Consider the following 18193-nt stretch of genomic DNA (forward strand, 5'->3'; position numbering starts at 1 on the left):
TATATCTAAAACTGCTAAGGGAGTTTTAAGATGCCTAGTTTAATTGTTAAAGTTTATTTTTTAAAGTACTATAATGTATATTTTTGTTTTAGGAACTGGAACAGTACAAAAGGAGTTCTTCCAAGTCTTGGAAACAAATTGAGCTGGATTCTTGCACCTAATTCAGCTACAGTGTATTTATTTCCCAAATACGAGTAAGATTATTTTATTGATATTGGCTCATTAATGAATTCGTTCTTGTTATTTATAAATCCTATGTAATAAAAATGTAATATGCTAAGTGTGCAACTGCTTGACCAGTTACTATGAAGCACACTGACCACTAGGGGGCAGACGCTCCGACCAGTGGGTTAGCTTGCTGCTGGGGTCCTGCCGATGGTGACTCGGCAAGAGGACTGGACATGCCCTGGAGGCCTCCTGTGGTCCCTCCCTGGGCTGCCAGCTCCCAATGGCCCTGATCGGGACTGGGCAAGATGGCCCCGATCGCTGGTCAGGCCAATGGACCCCACCCGTGCATGAATTCATGCACCGGGCCTCTAGTAATATTAATAGCTCATTAATAAATTAGTTGTTATGGTAATAAATGAAAGTTAAGACATGTAATACTTTAAACAATAAAAAAAAAGGAAAGTTAAGATGTATAATTTGCTAAAGGAAAAGTGGATTTCTTGTATTAATGCCACCCCAGGATATTTGTAAGTCTTTGAAAAGGGGGAAAAATTATATAACTATGTACAGTATTTTTTTAAATAGAGAGTCTTCTGTTACCTACCTCTACCTTGGTTAAGTAAATATGTCCTTGGTTCAGCATTTATAAGTTTGTGCTTATGTGTTTTCAGGAATCTGAAAGCAAAAGCATGTAGTAACAGTTATGAATAAGGTTAAGTGCTCTTATTAGACACACTCCTTCTCTAAGGAGTTCTCAGCTGTGGCTGGTAGGAAACTGGAACTGGGTTCACTTTCACAAACATCTAATGTCACTTTAATGGTGAGGCACAAAAAGCACCCATGGTTTTTATTTAAAATGCACATTCCTGAGCCCCCACACCCAGAAATCCAGGGTCAGTGAGTCTGGAATGGGGTTCAGGAAACTGCATATTTAATCAGGACCTCCTGTGATTCTGACATACGTTAAGTATAACTTTTGGAAGAACAGGCAGTTTTAAGATGTTGTCAATAAACAGAACAACACTTGATGACTTGGTAATAACCAAGATTATTTTAAAGGTAAAATAGCATTTAAGAAGCATCCATCTTACAGGTTCACATACCTGCTATCCAAGTTCAATTCAGAGTAAGTATAATTGCTGTTATTAATCAGGAAAGGTCTCTCACTCTGTGTTCTTCCATTTCCACTGTAAAATATGTTGACTCTACCATGCAATGCACCCAGCTTCAAATAAGCATACCTACTAACCACAAGAACACCAAGACTGAAGAGAGGCATCTGAGTGAACAGCAAGCTGCCTGATTATTGTTATGAAATAAGATGTCCTAAACTAGTTGCAGTACTCATGGTTCCAGCGTATGGGGAACGGGGTTTGCAGGCTCCAAGGAACCTCAGCTGAAGGAGCTGACAGGCGCTGTGCCTGGGTGTTGTGGAGAAAGGACTCCAATTAAATTAACAGTGAACGTTGTGCTCTCAGGAACATCATCTACTGGTGGGAAGAAATAGCTCATTCCATGATGGTAATAGGAATTTTTATTATATAATTTGATTTTCTTACATGTCACTGTCCATTTTTGACTTAAGACAAACTGTCACATAGTGAAAGTCATTGTGTTTCTCAGAGATGGTATCGCTAGCATTTAATAGCTTGAAGTCACGTGCTGTGTCAATTTTCCAAGTGTTTCTGAGCTAGGATGAAATTCATCTGCATATGAATAGTGGAAAATGTTTCCACTTACATTGTGCACCCATATCTTTAGTAAGTTGAAATCAGTGATTTCTAAAGAGGTTCCTGTGGAAGTCTCTTTGAACTACTTTAATAGATTATCATCTCCAGAATTGTCTATAATTGATGTGACATATATAATCTGTGAGGCATTATGTAACTATTACACCATAATCATCAGTGTCAAAGACCTTTTATAAAAATTTACAATACTATTCTGGTAATTCACCAATGTCTCCAGATCCTTAAATACTGTTCTAAGAAATAGAATTTTACTGTGGTTTCCTTAATGAAATGATCTTTCCTACTATAATGTGAGACATTTCAAATGCTATAATTTATCATTCTTTACAAGTTAGGTCATAGAAAATGAACAAGTTCTTGTACTCTCTAAAATATTCTCACTCAGAGTTACCATGGTAACATTGAGACAGTTTTATTTCAGATTTATACACGAATTTCTTGAAAATCGATCAGAAAGATAATCAGTCATTTCATATATACCATTTATATACAATCTATGTACAACATTTGATCCCTCACAATATGCAATATAGGTGTTTGTATTCCTCAGCATTCTTTCTCTTTACAGTTCAAGGACATGAACTCCCAGCACATAATCCTGTTCTTCTGAGAGTAAGTGCTGTCAGTTGAGATCTTGTCTACATGGACTTTCAATAATAGCTGCTCCCCAACCTTAACGATGTCATTTCTCAGTGCAAACACTGTAGTAATATTTCATTTTAATTTTATAAGTAAACTAAGCGGAAGTGAAAAATAGCCAGCTAATCTTTAAAAATATTACAAGAGGTGTGCTTGATGTGCTGTGTTCTCAGTTCAGCCATTCCTGCAGTTCCTCGTTGTAACCCTCCGTAAAATCGCTGAGTGCTCTGTACCTGTGGTCTTTGTCATCCAGCATCTGCCCACCATCCTCTCGAAGTCATCAGGTCACTCGGAACCCTCACATGGACATGTGCACATCATTATGAGTTTTTAAGTGATAATGAAAGCATTCTTACCCAATTCTGCATGATGCTTTGTTTTAACCACCCCATTTTCTGCTACTTAGTAACTATTCAGGATTCTTTTTACTGAACCCTTTAGCAAATGCAAGCATAACTTTTTTAACCAACCTATTTTTCTCTCTAAAGCAAAGGAATAGTACAGTCTCCATAACTTTATGTCTCCATAACTTTATGAAGTATTATTATTTACATTTTGGACTGGTTTAGTCACAATTTCTAAATACCACATGTCCCTTCAACTTGGAATAGCATTCATGGATCCAAGGGCACAAAAGGACTCTTAATGGTTTAAAAGACTTCAGATGTGCTGTCAAGACAGAAACACGAGGCATTCTTAGTTCAGATATTCCATGCAGGGAGGCACCTCTAGGAGCTTCAGTTCCATTCTCACAGCAATGTGCTTTCCTATCTGCTAATGAGATGATCCCGTGCTTTAAAAACAACTGCTCCCAAGAGGACAAGAGCGGGGATGAATGCGTACAGAATCAGGAAGTCTGCTGTGAATCTGGATGTTGCACCCGGGCTGATTCTCTCAATGAACTGGAGTCCTTGATTGAAGGCACACATTGGATTAGTTGTCACAGAACCATTTGAGCTGCCTGCCAGGGAAAGGATCGACACTGTGAGATATGGGCATGTGGTAAATACTTGGTGATTTAGAAGTAATTTCGTAAGCAAGTATTTACCAAATTCCCACTGAGTGCTTAGTACCCTGCTAAGTAGCTTCTTCAGGAGAGATACAGACATTTGACACAGCCCTAAAATCATTATTAGATGAAGCAATAATGAGTGTTCTGTGCCTTGGCTCCATTTGAAGTTGGAAATTGGTTTCATTTCCATAGCTCTGATAAAAATCATAATCGCTTAGGACCACTTAGCACTGAATACCCAAAGATTACTGCTGTTATCACATAAAGATATTTAAAACAACTATTACATTCTGCCCTCCAGTTGCCTTCAGAGAATGGCCTGGGTTTCCAATGGCTAGGAAGACCTTGTTAGGCTCCCACTGCTCTGGTCCCTGGCTTTACTTGGCTCTCTACTATGGACATTTAAGGAATAAGAAGCCACTGCACACAGCTTCAACCAACTCAGTAGAAATTGATTCCATCAGAATATGCTAGCGTTTACTTCAGTGCATCAGGTCTATCATTATCATCTATCAATGTGTGTGTGGGGGGGGGCGGGGGGGAGGCATCAATTTATTGTTGAACTTATTCATTCATTTTGTTGATTCTTATGTGTAGCCTGACCAGGGATCAAACCCCAAACCTTGGTATATCGGGACAATGCTCTAACCAACTGAGTTACCCAAGCTTCAACTATTGACCTTTGACAGGTGTCTAACTTGACCATTATTTATTTTCTTTTTAAAAACCAAAGAAAATGCTACTAAGCTTTTATTTCAAGACAAAGTTTTAAGTTTATTATTACAAAACATATCTTTTATTTTAAAAAGGCATTTCCCTCCAGAAGTTGCTTCCTCAGAGTGATATGTACAAAAAATATTCCAAAATAAAATACTTACCACAAGTGAAATTCTGTCCATAGAATTCATTGACCACAAGAATCTCACAGCAGTATTTTTGGAATGTAAAATAAGTGAAGATTTTAAAAGGAATGGGCATTTCTTGTATGTTCCTTAAGAAAAAAAGAGAGGTGAAATTCAGTAGGCTTTGGCAATCGTCCGGCCAAATGAAAGAAAGGCAACCCTTGTTTTATGTTTGCCAACACAAATACAGTTTTTCATCTCTCATTATAAAAATGGTGCTTACTATAAAAATGTCAAACAATATTGAGAGTATAAAGAAATACCACTGCCCAGAAATAACTACTGTTCACATTTTGGTGATACATGTGACATGTGTATGTGCATTTATAAGATTTTACATAAATGGAATTAAACTCTTTACATAAATGGAATCATGCCCTTTCCTAACCTGCTGTTTTTCAAGCAAACATGCCTCAAACATCCTTCCAAGTCAATAGGCACAGCATTCTAACATTTTAAGTCACAGCTTGGTGGTTGATTATAGTAGACACCTTCATTTAACAATCAATCCCGATGATGGATTGGTGTTTAATATTTGGTAAACACCATTGATATAAATGTATATTTTAAAAAGCATACCTAGTGCACGTCACATTAGAGAAGATTTTCTGTGATTAAATATACTTGAGAGTGTAGTGTGTGAAGAACTAAACTACCATACAAGGTGAAAGGATGGAGAGAGTAAGCAGGGAGAGTTTGTTCACACAATTCAAATATAACTTGCAAACCTAATTGGTCTGGTCACTGAGAAGAGCCATGATGATGAATGAGACACAGATGCTGCCCTCAAGGGTTGACAGTCTATTAAAAGAAGACTGCAACATGAGTCTCAAAGAGAAAATAGAGGGAGAGCTCACCTAGCCAAGGAAATGATGGGCAGGCTTCGTGCAGGTGGCAAAGGAGGCCAATGGAATAGTAAAGGCCATAGGAAGAGAACCAGGCTGGCATAGAAGTTCTGGAGTACTTTCAAGAGAGAGGAACCACAGATCTCAATGTATTGATATGGCACTGCCCACATTATATTGTTAAATGGGGGGAAAGCATGCATACTTTTTCCCTTTACAATAGTATGATCTCATTTTTATTAAAAATTACATAAATGTCTAGCAAGATACACAGCAAAATTTAACTTTGGATTGTAATAGTTTAGGTAACTTTTACTGTTTTCCTTACAATATTTCGGTATGGTGTGCATCCCCCGCCCCTGAGAACTTGCATGATTTTGTAAGTGAGAACAACCGTGAAGGTATTTCCAATTGTGTTTAAAGGGAAAGGCAGCCAAACGCTCAAATGCTGCAGGCACTCAGCCAGGAAAGATGATGACTTGAGGGAAAAATATAAACATAAGGACTGGGAGGTTGATGTGGTTTTCAAGAGCAGAGAGAATTTCAAGATGGCAGTGGAACCCAGGTAAAGTGTTAGGAAGCTGAGATTTTGCCAAGAACCTAAGAGCATTTGTTAATGTTGGCCACTTCCTCTCTTTTAAGAATAATCTCCTTTTCCTACAAACCAAATATATGAAATACTGCCAGATTGATTGGAACCCGTAATGATCGAAATATGAAACAGAAGATGCTGCCCAAGGTTGGGTCTATACTTTGCTGGCTTGATTCTGTGACCTTGGGATGATTTGATTTGTGCATTTTTCATAGATGCTAGGGATCAACCTAAGCACCATAGACAAATACAACGCAACAGCGTTGTTATTTTAAAAACAAAACAAGAAGAAGAAAAAAAAAACCTCCGTGACTGATCAATCTGCAGCTCATTTCGCTTTATAATATAACTCTGTATAACTCCCTACAGCATATGACGTGTTTTCATATTATTATTTGCTTCTCATGATCCAATGGCAGCTGGCTCCGCTTTGTAAATTAGCAAACTGACTTGCCCAGGGCCACTGGCAGTGAGGAGGTGGAGGAAGTCTCAGACTCCAGGGCCAGTCCTCTCTTAGGGAGCCACAGCGGTGCAGCTGGAGCTGAGCTAGATCTGAGGTTAGTTTTCTCCCTGAATGCAATTGCTCCGAGAGTTAAATAATTAAACATACAAACATAATGCAGCTTTTTTGTTTATTTTTAAGTAAAAAAAATCTCCATTTTTCCTCCATTTTACTTATTAGATCTACTTATGTCACTTGCCTGGAATCACTTTTAACCTTCTAAACTTTTCCCTTATTCCTGCTACTACTTTTGCATGTATTTATCTCCTTTTTATTTAGACTATTTTTATATTATTCTGTTTATATCTTTTTAATATAAAAAATTATATTGTATATGCTACTTTTCTTTTTTTACTTATATATTTTTTCTTGGTTATAAAATGATGCCTGTCCAGTATAGAAAATTCACAAAATATAGGAAAGAAATAAAAATATGTCACCGAGAGCTAATTGCCGTTAACTTTCGTTGAGTGTCCTAGTTCTGATGCTTGCTTGCAGTCTGTGATCCCACAGGCTCTTTTCTCACCTGCTTCTTTTTACTTCTAAAAGAAAGTGAGCCAAAACCGGTTTGGCTCAGTGGATGGAGCGTCGGCCTGCAGACTCAAAGGTCCCAAGTTCGATTCTGGTCAAGGGCATGTACCTTGGTTTCGGGCACATCCCCAGTGGGGGGTGTGCAGGAGGCAGCTGATTGATGTTTTTAACTCTCTCTCTCTCTCCTTTCCTCTCTGTAAAAAAATCAATGAAATATTTTTATTTTTTTTTAAAAAGAAAGTGAGGGCTGGGAACTGGAATAGAGACTCGCCAATGCAGAAGCAGACATGAACTAAATGCATGTTATTTAGCTTATAACATGGACTGTGGGTTTTTCTGGACTGTTTTTCTTCCTGTTATTATAATGGTTTATACCTGTGAATCATATTGATAACAAGCCTAAATTGTCATTTCCTGATTCTCAGTGTGAAGACACCTTATTGAACAAATACTAAACAGTTTAAGGTCTATGCAATAATGATTAGCAAGCACTATAAAACCCCAGACTATAAGGTGATACCTTTAACTAGTGTCACAGCTCTTCTCTGGAATTTCTCAATAATAATCACTATCAGCTGATCATTAACAACAAGTCATACAACCTAAATCCTTTGAAGTGTGTTAGCTTACCTTACGAGTCCGGATCCCACCAGCACCCCAGCGATGCAGAGCAGAGCCACTATGCTGTTGACCACATTTGGGTTTTGGACCATTCCAAGTAGCACGAGAGTTAGAAATTCACCAATTAAGTGGGGGGCCAGGAGAGCAGCAGAGAAATATCCAAATCTGGCAGCCTCGGGGTATAAGCCCAGAGTCCTAAAAACACACAGGGTCTTTAGTTTCTCTCTAAGGGTTATCATTTAAGAAAAATACCATGCTTGCCTTCTATGAATGAGTTCGTGGCTGTGAGTGGTAGAGAAGAGTTTGCAGGCAAGTCAGACTCCCCTTTGAAAGGCCTTTGGGAACAGAGCCAGCATTTGAGACCACTTATTATCGCCAGTTGTCTCTGTTGGCTCCAACTCAATGAGAGCCTTTTCCCTTTTACGGCTCCTTCAGCTCTCAGAGGAAGAGTCACAGCCAACTACAATGAGTTAGGGGTATTGGACTCTCCTGGCTTCTCCATAAATAACCACGTTCTGCCTTGCTAGCACCCCTCCTCCCCAAGCTAGCCTACTACCCTAATGCTAGGGCTCACCCAACCTCTGCCATGTCCCATTATCAAATCCACTTCAGCCCCTTAGCCTGGCATTCAGCACCTCCCCTACTGGGCTCTAAGGCCAGCAGTCAGATTTTTCGTGACTTCTCCCAACCCTTCATTCCCCACAATGCAACTGAAATTTCTTCCGTGTTTTTGCTTCTGAACCTAGGTCCCTGCTGCTCCTTCCCCTGCTAGGCCCTTGTTTCTGATTCCATCATCTGTTGAAATGCTGCTGTCTCTCAAATTCTCCTCCATCAAACCTCCAAGAGCCCCCACCCCCCCACCCTCACCCAAACAAGTAGACTCTTGGTCTCATCTGTGATTAACTTGGGATAAAGGGTGTGCGATGGGGAAGGCCACAGTGCCTCAGTTTCCCTGCCTACAAACAAGGATAATTATATCACCTTCATAGAATGGCTGCAAGGATGACATGAAATAATATATTTAAAGCTCTCAGTGCCTGTCATAAAGCAAGGGCTCAATAGGTTAGCTATTACTATTATTTTTATTATATTCCTTAGCATGGTATTTGTGCTCCCTTGTAATACTAATCTTAAACTTTATGAATTAAAGTTATTTGAAGATTTGCTTATGTCCATACCCCATTATTTGAAGCACATTAGGGCCAGATGTGTTTTGGTATGTGGCAGTTTACAGATTTAGGGGAGGTTTGACGCTGTGTAGTCCACACTTGGCGTAGTGGGATCTGGGACTCCACCGGTCATCAAGCACGTTAATATTAATATTCCTACCAAACAGCAGTGCCGATGGGAAAGTATGAAGAACCTCAGGGCTCTCTCGCTAGGTCCCACTGGCTGGCTGGGCCCATAGGAAGTCGGCGCACACCCCTTACCAGTAGCTCACGCTGCTGAAGATCACGGTGGCAATGATGCTGAAGGGGAGGGCGTGCAGCACATAGGCCAGCAGCATCTGCCACTTCTGGTACAGGCCGTCCTGGCTCTCCTGGTCGCTGACTGCTCGCAGCACAGGAACTGGGCACGGAAGGCAGGTTGCAGAACAGTCGGTCACCACACAGCGGAGGGAGGGAGGGAGAGCTAGCCCAAGCTGCACTTGAGGTCTGCTGGAGCTGGATCGTGAGGACCAGCTGGGCTCTCAAGTTAGCGAAAGAGGGGCGCTGCTACCCAGGGAGTTAGCTCCACCCTAGAAGTCTACACTTGATCTGAATGACCTTACGGTTGCAAATTTGTCATAATTTACTTCCTTCTCCCTACTGTGGGGGGAGGGGTGTCGCCAATTCAATAACATGCATGCAAAAGGGGCACAAATGACTAAGGAGAGCCTCTTTGACCTCTCTCTGTGCAGGACCTTGGCACAGAGCATCAAGCAACTAGGTATTGCTTCTGAATCCCCACTGACTTGGAAAATTAGGTTCTGGCTGTCCTAAAATGGGCTTCGAACCGAAGGTAGCAGCACCAACTTGGCCAGGTATCTGGGCCCCCTGGACTGCACATCCTACCGGCCAAGATAGGACACCAGGGATAACCCTGCCCATCAGTACCTCATACTTTACATTTCCCTGGTCCTCAGGGACCCTCAGACCTGCACTTGGTTGAACACACTAAGTAAGAGTGAGTAGTTCAGTAGTTGCTTTTCCCCAGAGAGAGAATCTGGAGAAGGCCAGGTTGAGCTCAGAGAAATACCCTGCTAATGGTGGAGTCTTGCAAGGTGATGGGAGATATTCAGGGAGAGAGGAGCTCCCCCGTCCCCCGGCCCCAGGGCGGCACCTCCTGGGCAGGGCACTTACACAGAGTCACTGCGTTGAGCATGCCTGTGTACGGCATGGCACCCACAAACTGGTACAGGAGGCCCACACGGTCCTGGACAGCACCTTTGAGCACATCGTTCTGGACGCGTACAAGGAAGAAAATGACGAACAAACCCATGATCAGATTCTGAACCAGACGCATAACCACTGCCAGCTTATTTCTCGTTAAGTTTCTCGTCACTCTCCTGAAAGACAACCCCGTTTTAATTCCCGTTCTTTGGTGGGTGGATGGAAGCACCTAAAATGGGGTGAGTCTCTCACCTCAGAAGGACACACAGTTTAGAAAGCGTTCCGGGGGAGTCTCTGGTTTTGAAGGGAACCATTGGTAACGTTCTCAGGTGTTTTGTTCCCTCGATAGTCTCCAAGGTTTTCTGGTAAATTGCCGATTCTCTGTAGGCAGATCCAATCAATTGGACTCTCTTGTAGGTTTCCATTTCCCGTTCTTTGCTTTGGGTATCCACTGATGTCAGGTCCACTAAAATATTTTTCCAAAAGAAATAACCCATGTGTTTTTAAATGCACATTCATACACAATGGCTAATATTCTAGGTTCCATCATTGGTCTAGGACAGTGGTCGGCAAACTGCGGCTCAAGAGCCACATGCGGCTCTTTGGCCCCTTGAGTTTTTAGCAAAGGCCAGCTTAGGAGTACCCTTATTGAGTTAATAACAATGTACCTACCTATATAGTTTAAGTTTAAAAAATTTGGCTCTCAAAAGAAATTTCAATCGTTGTACTATTTATTGGACTCTATTGAGTTTGCCAACCACTGGTCTAGGAGTACTAGCTGAAATACTTCATCCGCCAGAATAATACCTGTTGTTAATGCCCACCTTTAAAATCAGACTGTCTTAAAACTACCACCAGGGCCATCAGGACCTCATGGAGATTGTATGGAAGAATTCAGAACCTCAGCTGATTTTTCTCGACAAAGAAGGCATGCCCAATTTAAAAGAGATCCCCCATTTCATTCTGAGAGGTTTTGGCAAGTTCACTGACGCAGCCAAATTAATTTCTTGAGGATTAAAAACACTCAAACAAAAGCAAAAATAAAATCGAGTAGTGCTGGTGTCGTGCAGGAGAAATCTGGGATGATGAAGTCATTTCTCATGGTGGGGACGGTGAAGGAAAAACTTACTATAGAAATCAAACGGGTTGGAGTGTTCGGGACAAGGGTAACCACAGCCACTGAAGAACTCCAGCATTTCCCCCGGTGTCCCACAGAAAACCAGCTCTCCGAAGCTCAGGATGGCGATCTTGTCAAAGAGCTGATTGGACAGCAGACGGTTATCAGTGCGTAATCAAGTCAGCACACCCTTGTGAGAACAGTCCCAAGCAGTCCGTCCTTCGATGGCCTCAGCCATGCATCAGTATTCTTACTGCACCCCAGGGAGACACGCAAAATGCACCCCTATTCTGTTCAGTGTGGGTACCCTTGAGCATCCAGCCTGTGCCCAGCATCACACTTGGACCTGACCAATGGACCTGGTTTTGAGTCCCAGTCGAGCCACTGAGTGAGTGAGTCACCTTGGACAATTTTTTTTTTTTTTTTAAATCTTAGATCCTCATCTACAAAAGGCAAATAATAGATCCCTAAAAGGATCCTGGGAGGATAAATTGAAATTTTGGGGAAAAAACAAAACTGATTTAGTGGGGGGAAAAGCACACAAAACAGTCTTTGAAGCCAACTGGACTTCCAATTCCAGCTTCTTATTAGCTGTGTGACCATGGCTCAGTGTTGTATCATTTCTAAGCCTCACTCTTCTCTGTAAAGTAGAAAGGCGGACATACACCTCACGGGATGGTTGTGTGGGTCAAATGAGCAGGTGCTGAAGGAAGTGAGCTTCCTTCCTTTGCCCTTCCCATATCGGAAGCTACTGGCTCCAGCTGCTCTGCGTGGTGAGCACTAACTAATCTCTACCCGTGTTCCTCAGCAGCACACACGCACGCACGCACCACCTTGGGCGAGCTGAGCAGGAACAGGAGACGGGCCCTCACCTGGAAGAGCTCGGAGCGGGGCTGGTGGATGGTGAGGATCACGATGCGGCCCCTGCGGGCCAGCTCTGCGAGGGCCACGACAATCTGGTTTGCGGTCATGCAGTCCAGGCCTGTTGTCGGCTCATCAAACAGCATGATCGCTGCCGGCAAAGAAGGGGCAGGCATCAGCCACTCGGCATTTTAAGTGTATGCCTCCACACCCTGCTTTAATTCCTGCCATTTCATACATACTTCCAGTCCCACCAAAGCTCAGGGCTTACACAGCAGACACAGGGGCACTGCTCCTAGAGGAAGTGGGGGGTGCACAGGGCAGGACCCCCTAAGTGAACAAATGAGTGCTTCTGAGTCCCAGAGCTGTCTGGTCACTTGGATGAGGAAAGCGTATCAGGAACCACATAGGACTTTCAAGAAAACTGGGTCTTTGGTTGGAAACACCTGTGCAAGCCCCTTTGCAAATGGAGCCTGTGGGGAAAGGGCCTAATAGGAAGAAAGCAAGGGCCTGAGGTGAAAGGCCCCCTGGGAGCAGCTCGTGGCAGTTCGGTCCCACTTACTGGGGTCCTGGAGGAGCTGGGCCGCGATGGAGACCCGGCGCCGCTCGCCGGTGGAAATGCCCCCGAAGTTGTAGCTGCCGATCAGTTGGTCGGCCACGTGGCTTAGGCTCAGCTCGGCCATGACCGCCTCCACCTGTGGGGACAGAGCCCAGGAAGGCTGGTCACCGCGGGCTGCTGTTCCATCCTCAGCCTGAAGGGGGCAGGAGAGGCCGCTTTCAGCCTCACCACCCGGGGAGAGCATGCCTATCGCAGGAAAATCCAACTTGGCTCTAATCGCAACATAATCCACGCAGCTGATTAAAATAAACAAGAGGAATTGCCTTTAAAAAAAAAAAAAAAGTCCTTAGAGCAACAACTGCTTCCCTTCGCTTCTGAGAAATTCCCCAGGAGACGGGGGAGATGTCCCTGGATGCCTATTTTCAGAGAGGCAGGCAGTCCAACCCACAGAGAAAAGTCCCCCAAAGGCACAGCCACAACACAGCTTGTCCCTTTCATGTTTGGTTTTCGAAACTTCGCTAGATTTTTTAAATCCCATTTGGTCTGAAATAAACCTGATTTCCCTTACGTAACCCAAATAAGACCCGGAGTCCCCTGTGGTCCGATCTCTGGGCGGTTTTGCATCAAAGAACTATATAATCCCGCTATCGAAAGCAACGAAAAGGAATGCCAATCTTTACCTGAATCTCTTTAAGGACTTAAAAGGGGACTCAGCTTATAACCCACAGCCACACTTCTTAAAACGTCCTCTCCCCCCAATTCCCCTCAGTCTACTTATCTCACACCCTCAGCTCCCCGAAACCTCTCCTTACTCCGCATTCTCAGCCCCCACAACTAAAAAGGTTCCTTACTGACTCTCTAATCACAGGTGGTGGTTTTTTTCCTCCCTCTCCTTTCTCCCTGAGCTTGTCCCCTCTCCAGAGACCCTCCAACAATCTCTAGTTCTGGCTCTCCCCTTACCCAGTCCCCCTCTGAGGGCAAAGCAGAAAGAATGAACTGAGAACAGCGATTTATATGGCAGTGAGCTTTGTTCCCCTATAGCTCTAATGAGACAATGAAAAAAGAAAGCACTGCGTTAAAGAAACAAACAAGCCGAAAGTGGTTTGGGTCAGTGGATAGAGCGATGGTCTGCGGACTGGGGGGTCCCAGGTTCGACTCCAGTCAAGGGCATGTGCCTAGGTTGTGGGCACATCCCTGGTGGGGGTGTGCAGGAGGCAGCTGGTCGGTGGTCCTCTCTCATCTATGTTTCTAGCTCTCTATCCCTCTCTCTTCCTTTCTGTAAAAAAATCAATAAAATATACATTAAAAAACACACACACTAGATTGGAGTAAAAGGGGGTGAGTTAGGGAACAGTGTTCCAGAGGACACAGGGGTGGGATCAGCAGCGTAGACGCAGCTTTGACCAAAAGGAGGAACACATCTAAACAGATACAAAGCAGTAGGGGGAGGTTAAACATGCATGTATAAAGCAGTGTGTTCTGTTTTTCTCAAATTTTTAAAAATTCATTGTGTATGGCACACTCACCCCACACCTCAATTAGGACCTGTCAAATTTCATGTGCTCAAAGCCACCTGGGACCAGCGCTGCCACACTGGGCAGTGCAGGTCTAGATTTCAAAAAGAAAGGCTGTGACGAGGGAAGAGCGGGGAACGGAGGAAAGAGTGGGTGCGGAGCCAGAGGGGGTGAGCCCCTCGGTGCCCCTGCTGGGGGCCCTGGGAAGCCCTGGGCTGCCGGGCAGGCGGCCGGGCGGCACCCACCTTCTTCTGGACGAAGGCCCGGGAGGCCCCGCGGACGGCCAGCAGCGCCGTGTAGCGCAGCGTCTCCCGCACCGTGAGGCTGCTCAGCAGCGTGTCGCTCTGCAGGGAGGAGGCATCGGGAGAGGAGGGTCAGCGGGGCCGCACCCCGGGGCCCGGGCCGGGGGAGGAGAGGGGGGTGCGTGCTCACCTGCAGGACGTAGGAGAAGCAGTCCTGGAACTGGTCCCTGCGCAGCGCCCGGCCGTTCACGCACACCTCCCCCAGCAGGGTCCCCCGGCGCCGCAGCCGCCCCGACACGGCGTCCAGCAGCGTGGTCTTCCCGGAGCCTGCGGGCGAGCAGAGGAGGCCCTGGGGGAGCCCCGCCACAGGCAGCCAGGGGCTCCCCAAGGCCTCGGCGGGCCAGCCAGGGTCCACCCTGACTTGTTCTCTCCTGAGCAAAATTCTGGTGGCGCGAATGAGCTTGTGCTGCTTGTCGCCTGAGTGGCAGGAGGCACAGCCACTTCTCTCATCCTGGTCTTTCACGTGTGTTTGCTTTTAAAGCCGGTTCCCATTGAAAAAGACAACGTACGTTCAAAGTAAAAGGAAAACCAGGATTTTTTGTTGTTGTTGTTGTTGAAACATTTGGTCCTAAGATATCTGGATTTCTTTTTGTGGCCCCCTGGGATCGTCAGGTGGCTCCTCAAAGTAGGGGACACTGCCTGGAACCCCCCTAATCCAGGGTGTGCTGAGGACAGGCCACATCAGCATCACCTGGGCACTCGTTAGACGTGCGGCCTCTCAGGCCCTGCCCACAGTCGCTGACTCAGGTGCTGCTTTTTAACACAAGATCCCTGGGTACATCCCAGGCATGATAGCGTGTGAAAAGCACTAGGTTCGAGAGTTCTCTGATGAAACCGTGCTGGCCTCAGCCTCGGGCCTAACCCCGCAGGCTGTTGCTCAGAACTTTCCCACGGAGAGCTGGAGTGGACAAGCTGCCTGAATGGGGTGGCTTGTACAACCCTAAGGAGAAGATCTTTTGTTCAAATATTTGTAAGGAAACTGCTTGTTGCTTTGGAGGGAGGGGGGATACAAAGATGAAGAAGCCCACCCGTAGAGTCATCCTCTTTTCTACCCAAGGACTGACCAAGCTCAGAATTGGCCCCAACCTGCTTGAGTAGAGGTCAACGTGGGGAGAGAGGAGAGAGATTGCAAAGAAACAAAGGTGACTTCATAGGGGCTGTGTCTTTCAAGGCCCAATAGGTGCCCTGAAATGTCCCAGTCACTTGATTGGACCTTGCATGTGCACCTCTAGCTTGAAGCCTGCCTGGCCTTACAGTTCTGGGGCCCAATCTCAGTTCCGACAGAAGCTCTGAGTGTCCAGGAGCCTGGATGCCAGTCCCATCCCTACATCAAAGCCGGCCTCCCCGCGGTCCGTCAGCAAGGCGACTTGCTTGTTGCCATACACAGCGGGCATTTCCCCGAATGTTGCACAATACTGGGAACACAGGATGTCCCCAAAAATGTAAACACACTTTAACCGCGGATAGCTCAATTCTGAAAAATAAGTGTATTTTAATAAACGCTGCCTTTATAGTTATTCAAAGTATGTGTGTACATTTTTTGGGGGACACCCTAGATATTTGATCCCAATGACCTTAACCACTTAAAAATGGTTAGGATGTGCCATTTTCCATTATGTGTATTTTATTACAATAAAAAGGGGGGGGGGACAAAAAAGGTTAATGCCGTACGGGGCAATAAAACCATGACCTTTGGGGTTATCTTGTCTAAGAGGACAGAAATCGTTTGTAACTAGTCTGCTTCGAGGGAACATGCAGCACAGAATCTACGTCCTAATCGATAGCAAATAATGAGGGAAATGGAGTTCCTTTCCCTGGAGCGTTGGGGGACCCGAGGCAAACTTGCACTTGACCATTCTTTAGTGAGACTTTGAACACCGAAGCCATCTTGTGCCTCAGTAATAAAGATCTAATAAATAATGCTGCTTTAGATCATGAGATCATGTCATTTTATGAAACACTAAGAGTAATTCATAACATGGATTCATTTGCTTATCTATTCATTCAGCAAATATTTATGAAGCACTTACTCTGGGCCCAGCCCTGTCCTAGTCGTTGAAGAGAGAGCAGGAAGTGAGGTAGAGACCTCCCACACCTGTGGAACCCTCGCACCTACTGAGAATCCATGCTCAGCATAAGAGGATGGACACTGTCGTAAAACCACAATTAGGTGTCATCAGAATCCAGCCCCTGAGCCCCAGACCAAGAACCCCACCCACTGTCCCCCTGAGATGTGCGTGAGCCATCATATTGGCCTCTGAGAAGGTGGGTTCAATTCCCGGCTGTGTACTGCATGCCGCCCGGTTTTATCCTACACCAGGGAGGCAACAAGCGACAAGTTATTATATTGTACAAATAACAGCTTTTGTTCTTTTTAAAGAAGTATGTTATAATTATTAAAAAGAAAAGTTAGCCCAGCTGGTGTGGCTCAGTGGTTGAGCGTCAACCTATGAACCAGGAGGTCATAGTTCCATTCCCAGTCAGGGCACATGCCTGGGTTGCAGGCTCAATCCCAGGTGAGGGCATGCAGAAGGCAGCAGATCAATAATGCTCTCTCATCATTAATGTTTCTACCTCTCTCTCTCCCTCTCCCTTCCTCTCTGAGATCAATAAAAATACATTAAAAAATATGTATGAATGAACCTACATGTTAGGCAGGACTTTTTCCAAGGATCTTTCTATGAGAACCAGATCGCTTGCATTCACAGTCAGACTTGTCACTAGATTTCATTCCAATATCACACTTGTTAGGAACTCTGCTACAGCGTAAGCCTGTTTCCTCGAGGTGGTGTTCAAGACAAGCCACGCAGCCTTCCCTGAATTCCCAGCGAGAGTTCAGAGTGCTCCTCGCCCTCACGCTTACCTGAGCTCCCCAAGATGCACATGATCTGCCCGCTCTCCACGTACAAGGAGACGTCTTTGAGGATCTGCCTGTTCCACTGCTGCCGGCGAGATGCGATGTCCCACCAGGGCCCGACGCGATAGCTTTAAAGGGGAAAGCAGAGCGGGGCCTTGGAAGGGGCCACACTGTCCCCCAGCACTGATGCCAGTGATGTCTGGACACGGTGCTAAGGGTGCTTCAGCCTCAGTGTCCTCCTCTTCGGACCCTGGCAAGTGGAGTCAAGGATCCCCTCTGGAAAGCACCGGCCGGCAGCTGCTCTGCGCTCGGCTCTCTGGCCGGGCTGGGAGGTGGCAGGCAGCACGCTGCTTATCCCTTCAGCTGACCTTGCCTTTTCTCACCAGTCTTCTTTGCACCTCCTGTTGCAAGCATCCCCAGTCCCCAAGCACTCTCCATCCACATCCAACAGGTCGTACACAAGGGGGACACATGGGAAGCGGCCAGGGGCACGGGGCACAGGGGCACTAGGCAGGGCACAGCTGCCGTGTCTGGCATAGCTGCCAGGTCCTGTTGGCAGGAGGAGGGGTCGTGCTCCCTTGTTCCTCCTTTATCACCGGCAGCCCTTCCCTCCCTTCTCTCCACCTCGATCCACTGAGGAGGGAGCCCAAGCCCCCAAACAGGCCCCCCATTAGCGAGAGGCCAGCAGAGGGGTGAGCGGGCCGGTGCCCCGGACCATGCCCGCCTTACCTGACGCTGTAGGAGGCATGGAAGACGCCCAGGCTGTGCCGAGGCTTAGATGCAGCCGCAGGGATCTCCTCCGAGGAGCCCCCGGGGCCTTTGCTTAGCTGGAGTCCTGAGGCCCCCACGGGGGTCAAGGCCGGGAGCTCACTCATGGTCACCGGGCAGCGGAGACGGAGGGTTTTCTGGGGCCTGACCTCCCGGAGCGGCCTGGGCGGAGGAGCCAGCAGCTGACGGCCCGCCGGCTCCTCACCTGGCCCCGAGTCCCTGGCTCGGCCTGCCCCGGGGCGGGAAGGGGCTTGGCCACGGCGGCATTATCTGATGTACC

The 18193-nt window shown here is 45.9% G+C and overlaps 2 protein-coding genes across 3 annotated transcripts in view; one reads left to right on the forward strand and one right to left on the reverse strand.

Annotated features, from left to right (window-relative positions):
- DYNC2LI1 (dynein cytoplasmic 2 light intermediate chain 1) overlaps positions 1 to 2599 on the forward strand; it is a 23507-nt gene extending 20908 nt beyond the window's left edge. The window contains exons 13-14 of the mRNA XM_084901538.1: positions 93 to 194; positions 2488 to 2599. Of these exons, the coding sequence (XP_084757664.1) occupies positions 93 to 161 (69 nt within the window). The 3' untranslated portion in view covers positions 162 to 194; positions 2488 to 2599. The remainder of the gene's footprint in view (positions 1 to 92; positions 195 to 2487) is intronic.
- On the reverse strand, positions 2318 to 18160 carry ABCG5 (ATP binding cassette subfamily G member 5; the record flags this gene model as incomplete). Of its 2 annotated transcripts, none has more annotated exons than XM_084901520.1 (13): positions 17875 to 18160; positions 17152 to 17273; positions 14419 to 14555; positions 14232 to 14330; positions 12476 to 12608; positions 11925 to 12064; positions 11065 to 11194; positions 10188 to 10401; positions 9906 to 10111; positions 8994 to 9132; positions 7573 to 7758; positions 4449 to 4561; positions 2318 to 3519 (listed from the first exon to the last, which is right to left on the reverse strand). In XM_084901520.1, the coding sequence occupies exons 1-13, from the start codon at positions 18018 to 18020 to the stop codon at positions 3326 to 3328; spliced, it is 1959 nt and encodes a 652-aa protein (XP_084757646.1). In that variant the 5' UTR covers positions 18021 to 18160. The 2 variants fall into 2 exon arrangements, with proteins under 2 accessions (XP_084757646.1, XP_084757645.1); XM_084901519.1 differs by having other exon boundaries at positions 3326 to 3519; positions 12476 to 12665.
- Between the last annotated feature and the right edge of the window lie 33 nt (positions 18161 to 18193).

The sequence above is a fragment of the Pipistrellus hanaki genome, assembly GCF_964339955.1.
Source record: "Pipistrellus hanaki genome assembly, chromosome: 12".
Classification (NCBI taxonomy): domain Eukaryota; kingdom Metazoa; phylum Chordata; class Mammalia; order Chiroptera; family Vespertilionidae; genus Pipistrellus; species Pipistrellus hanaki.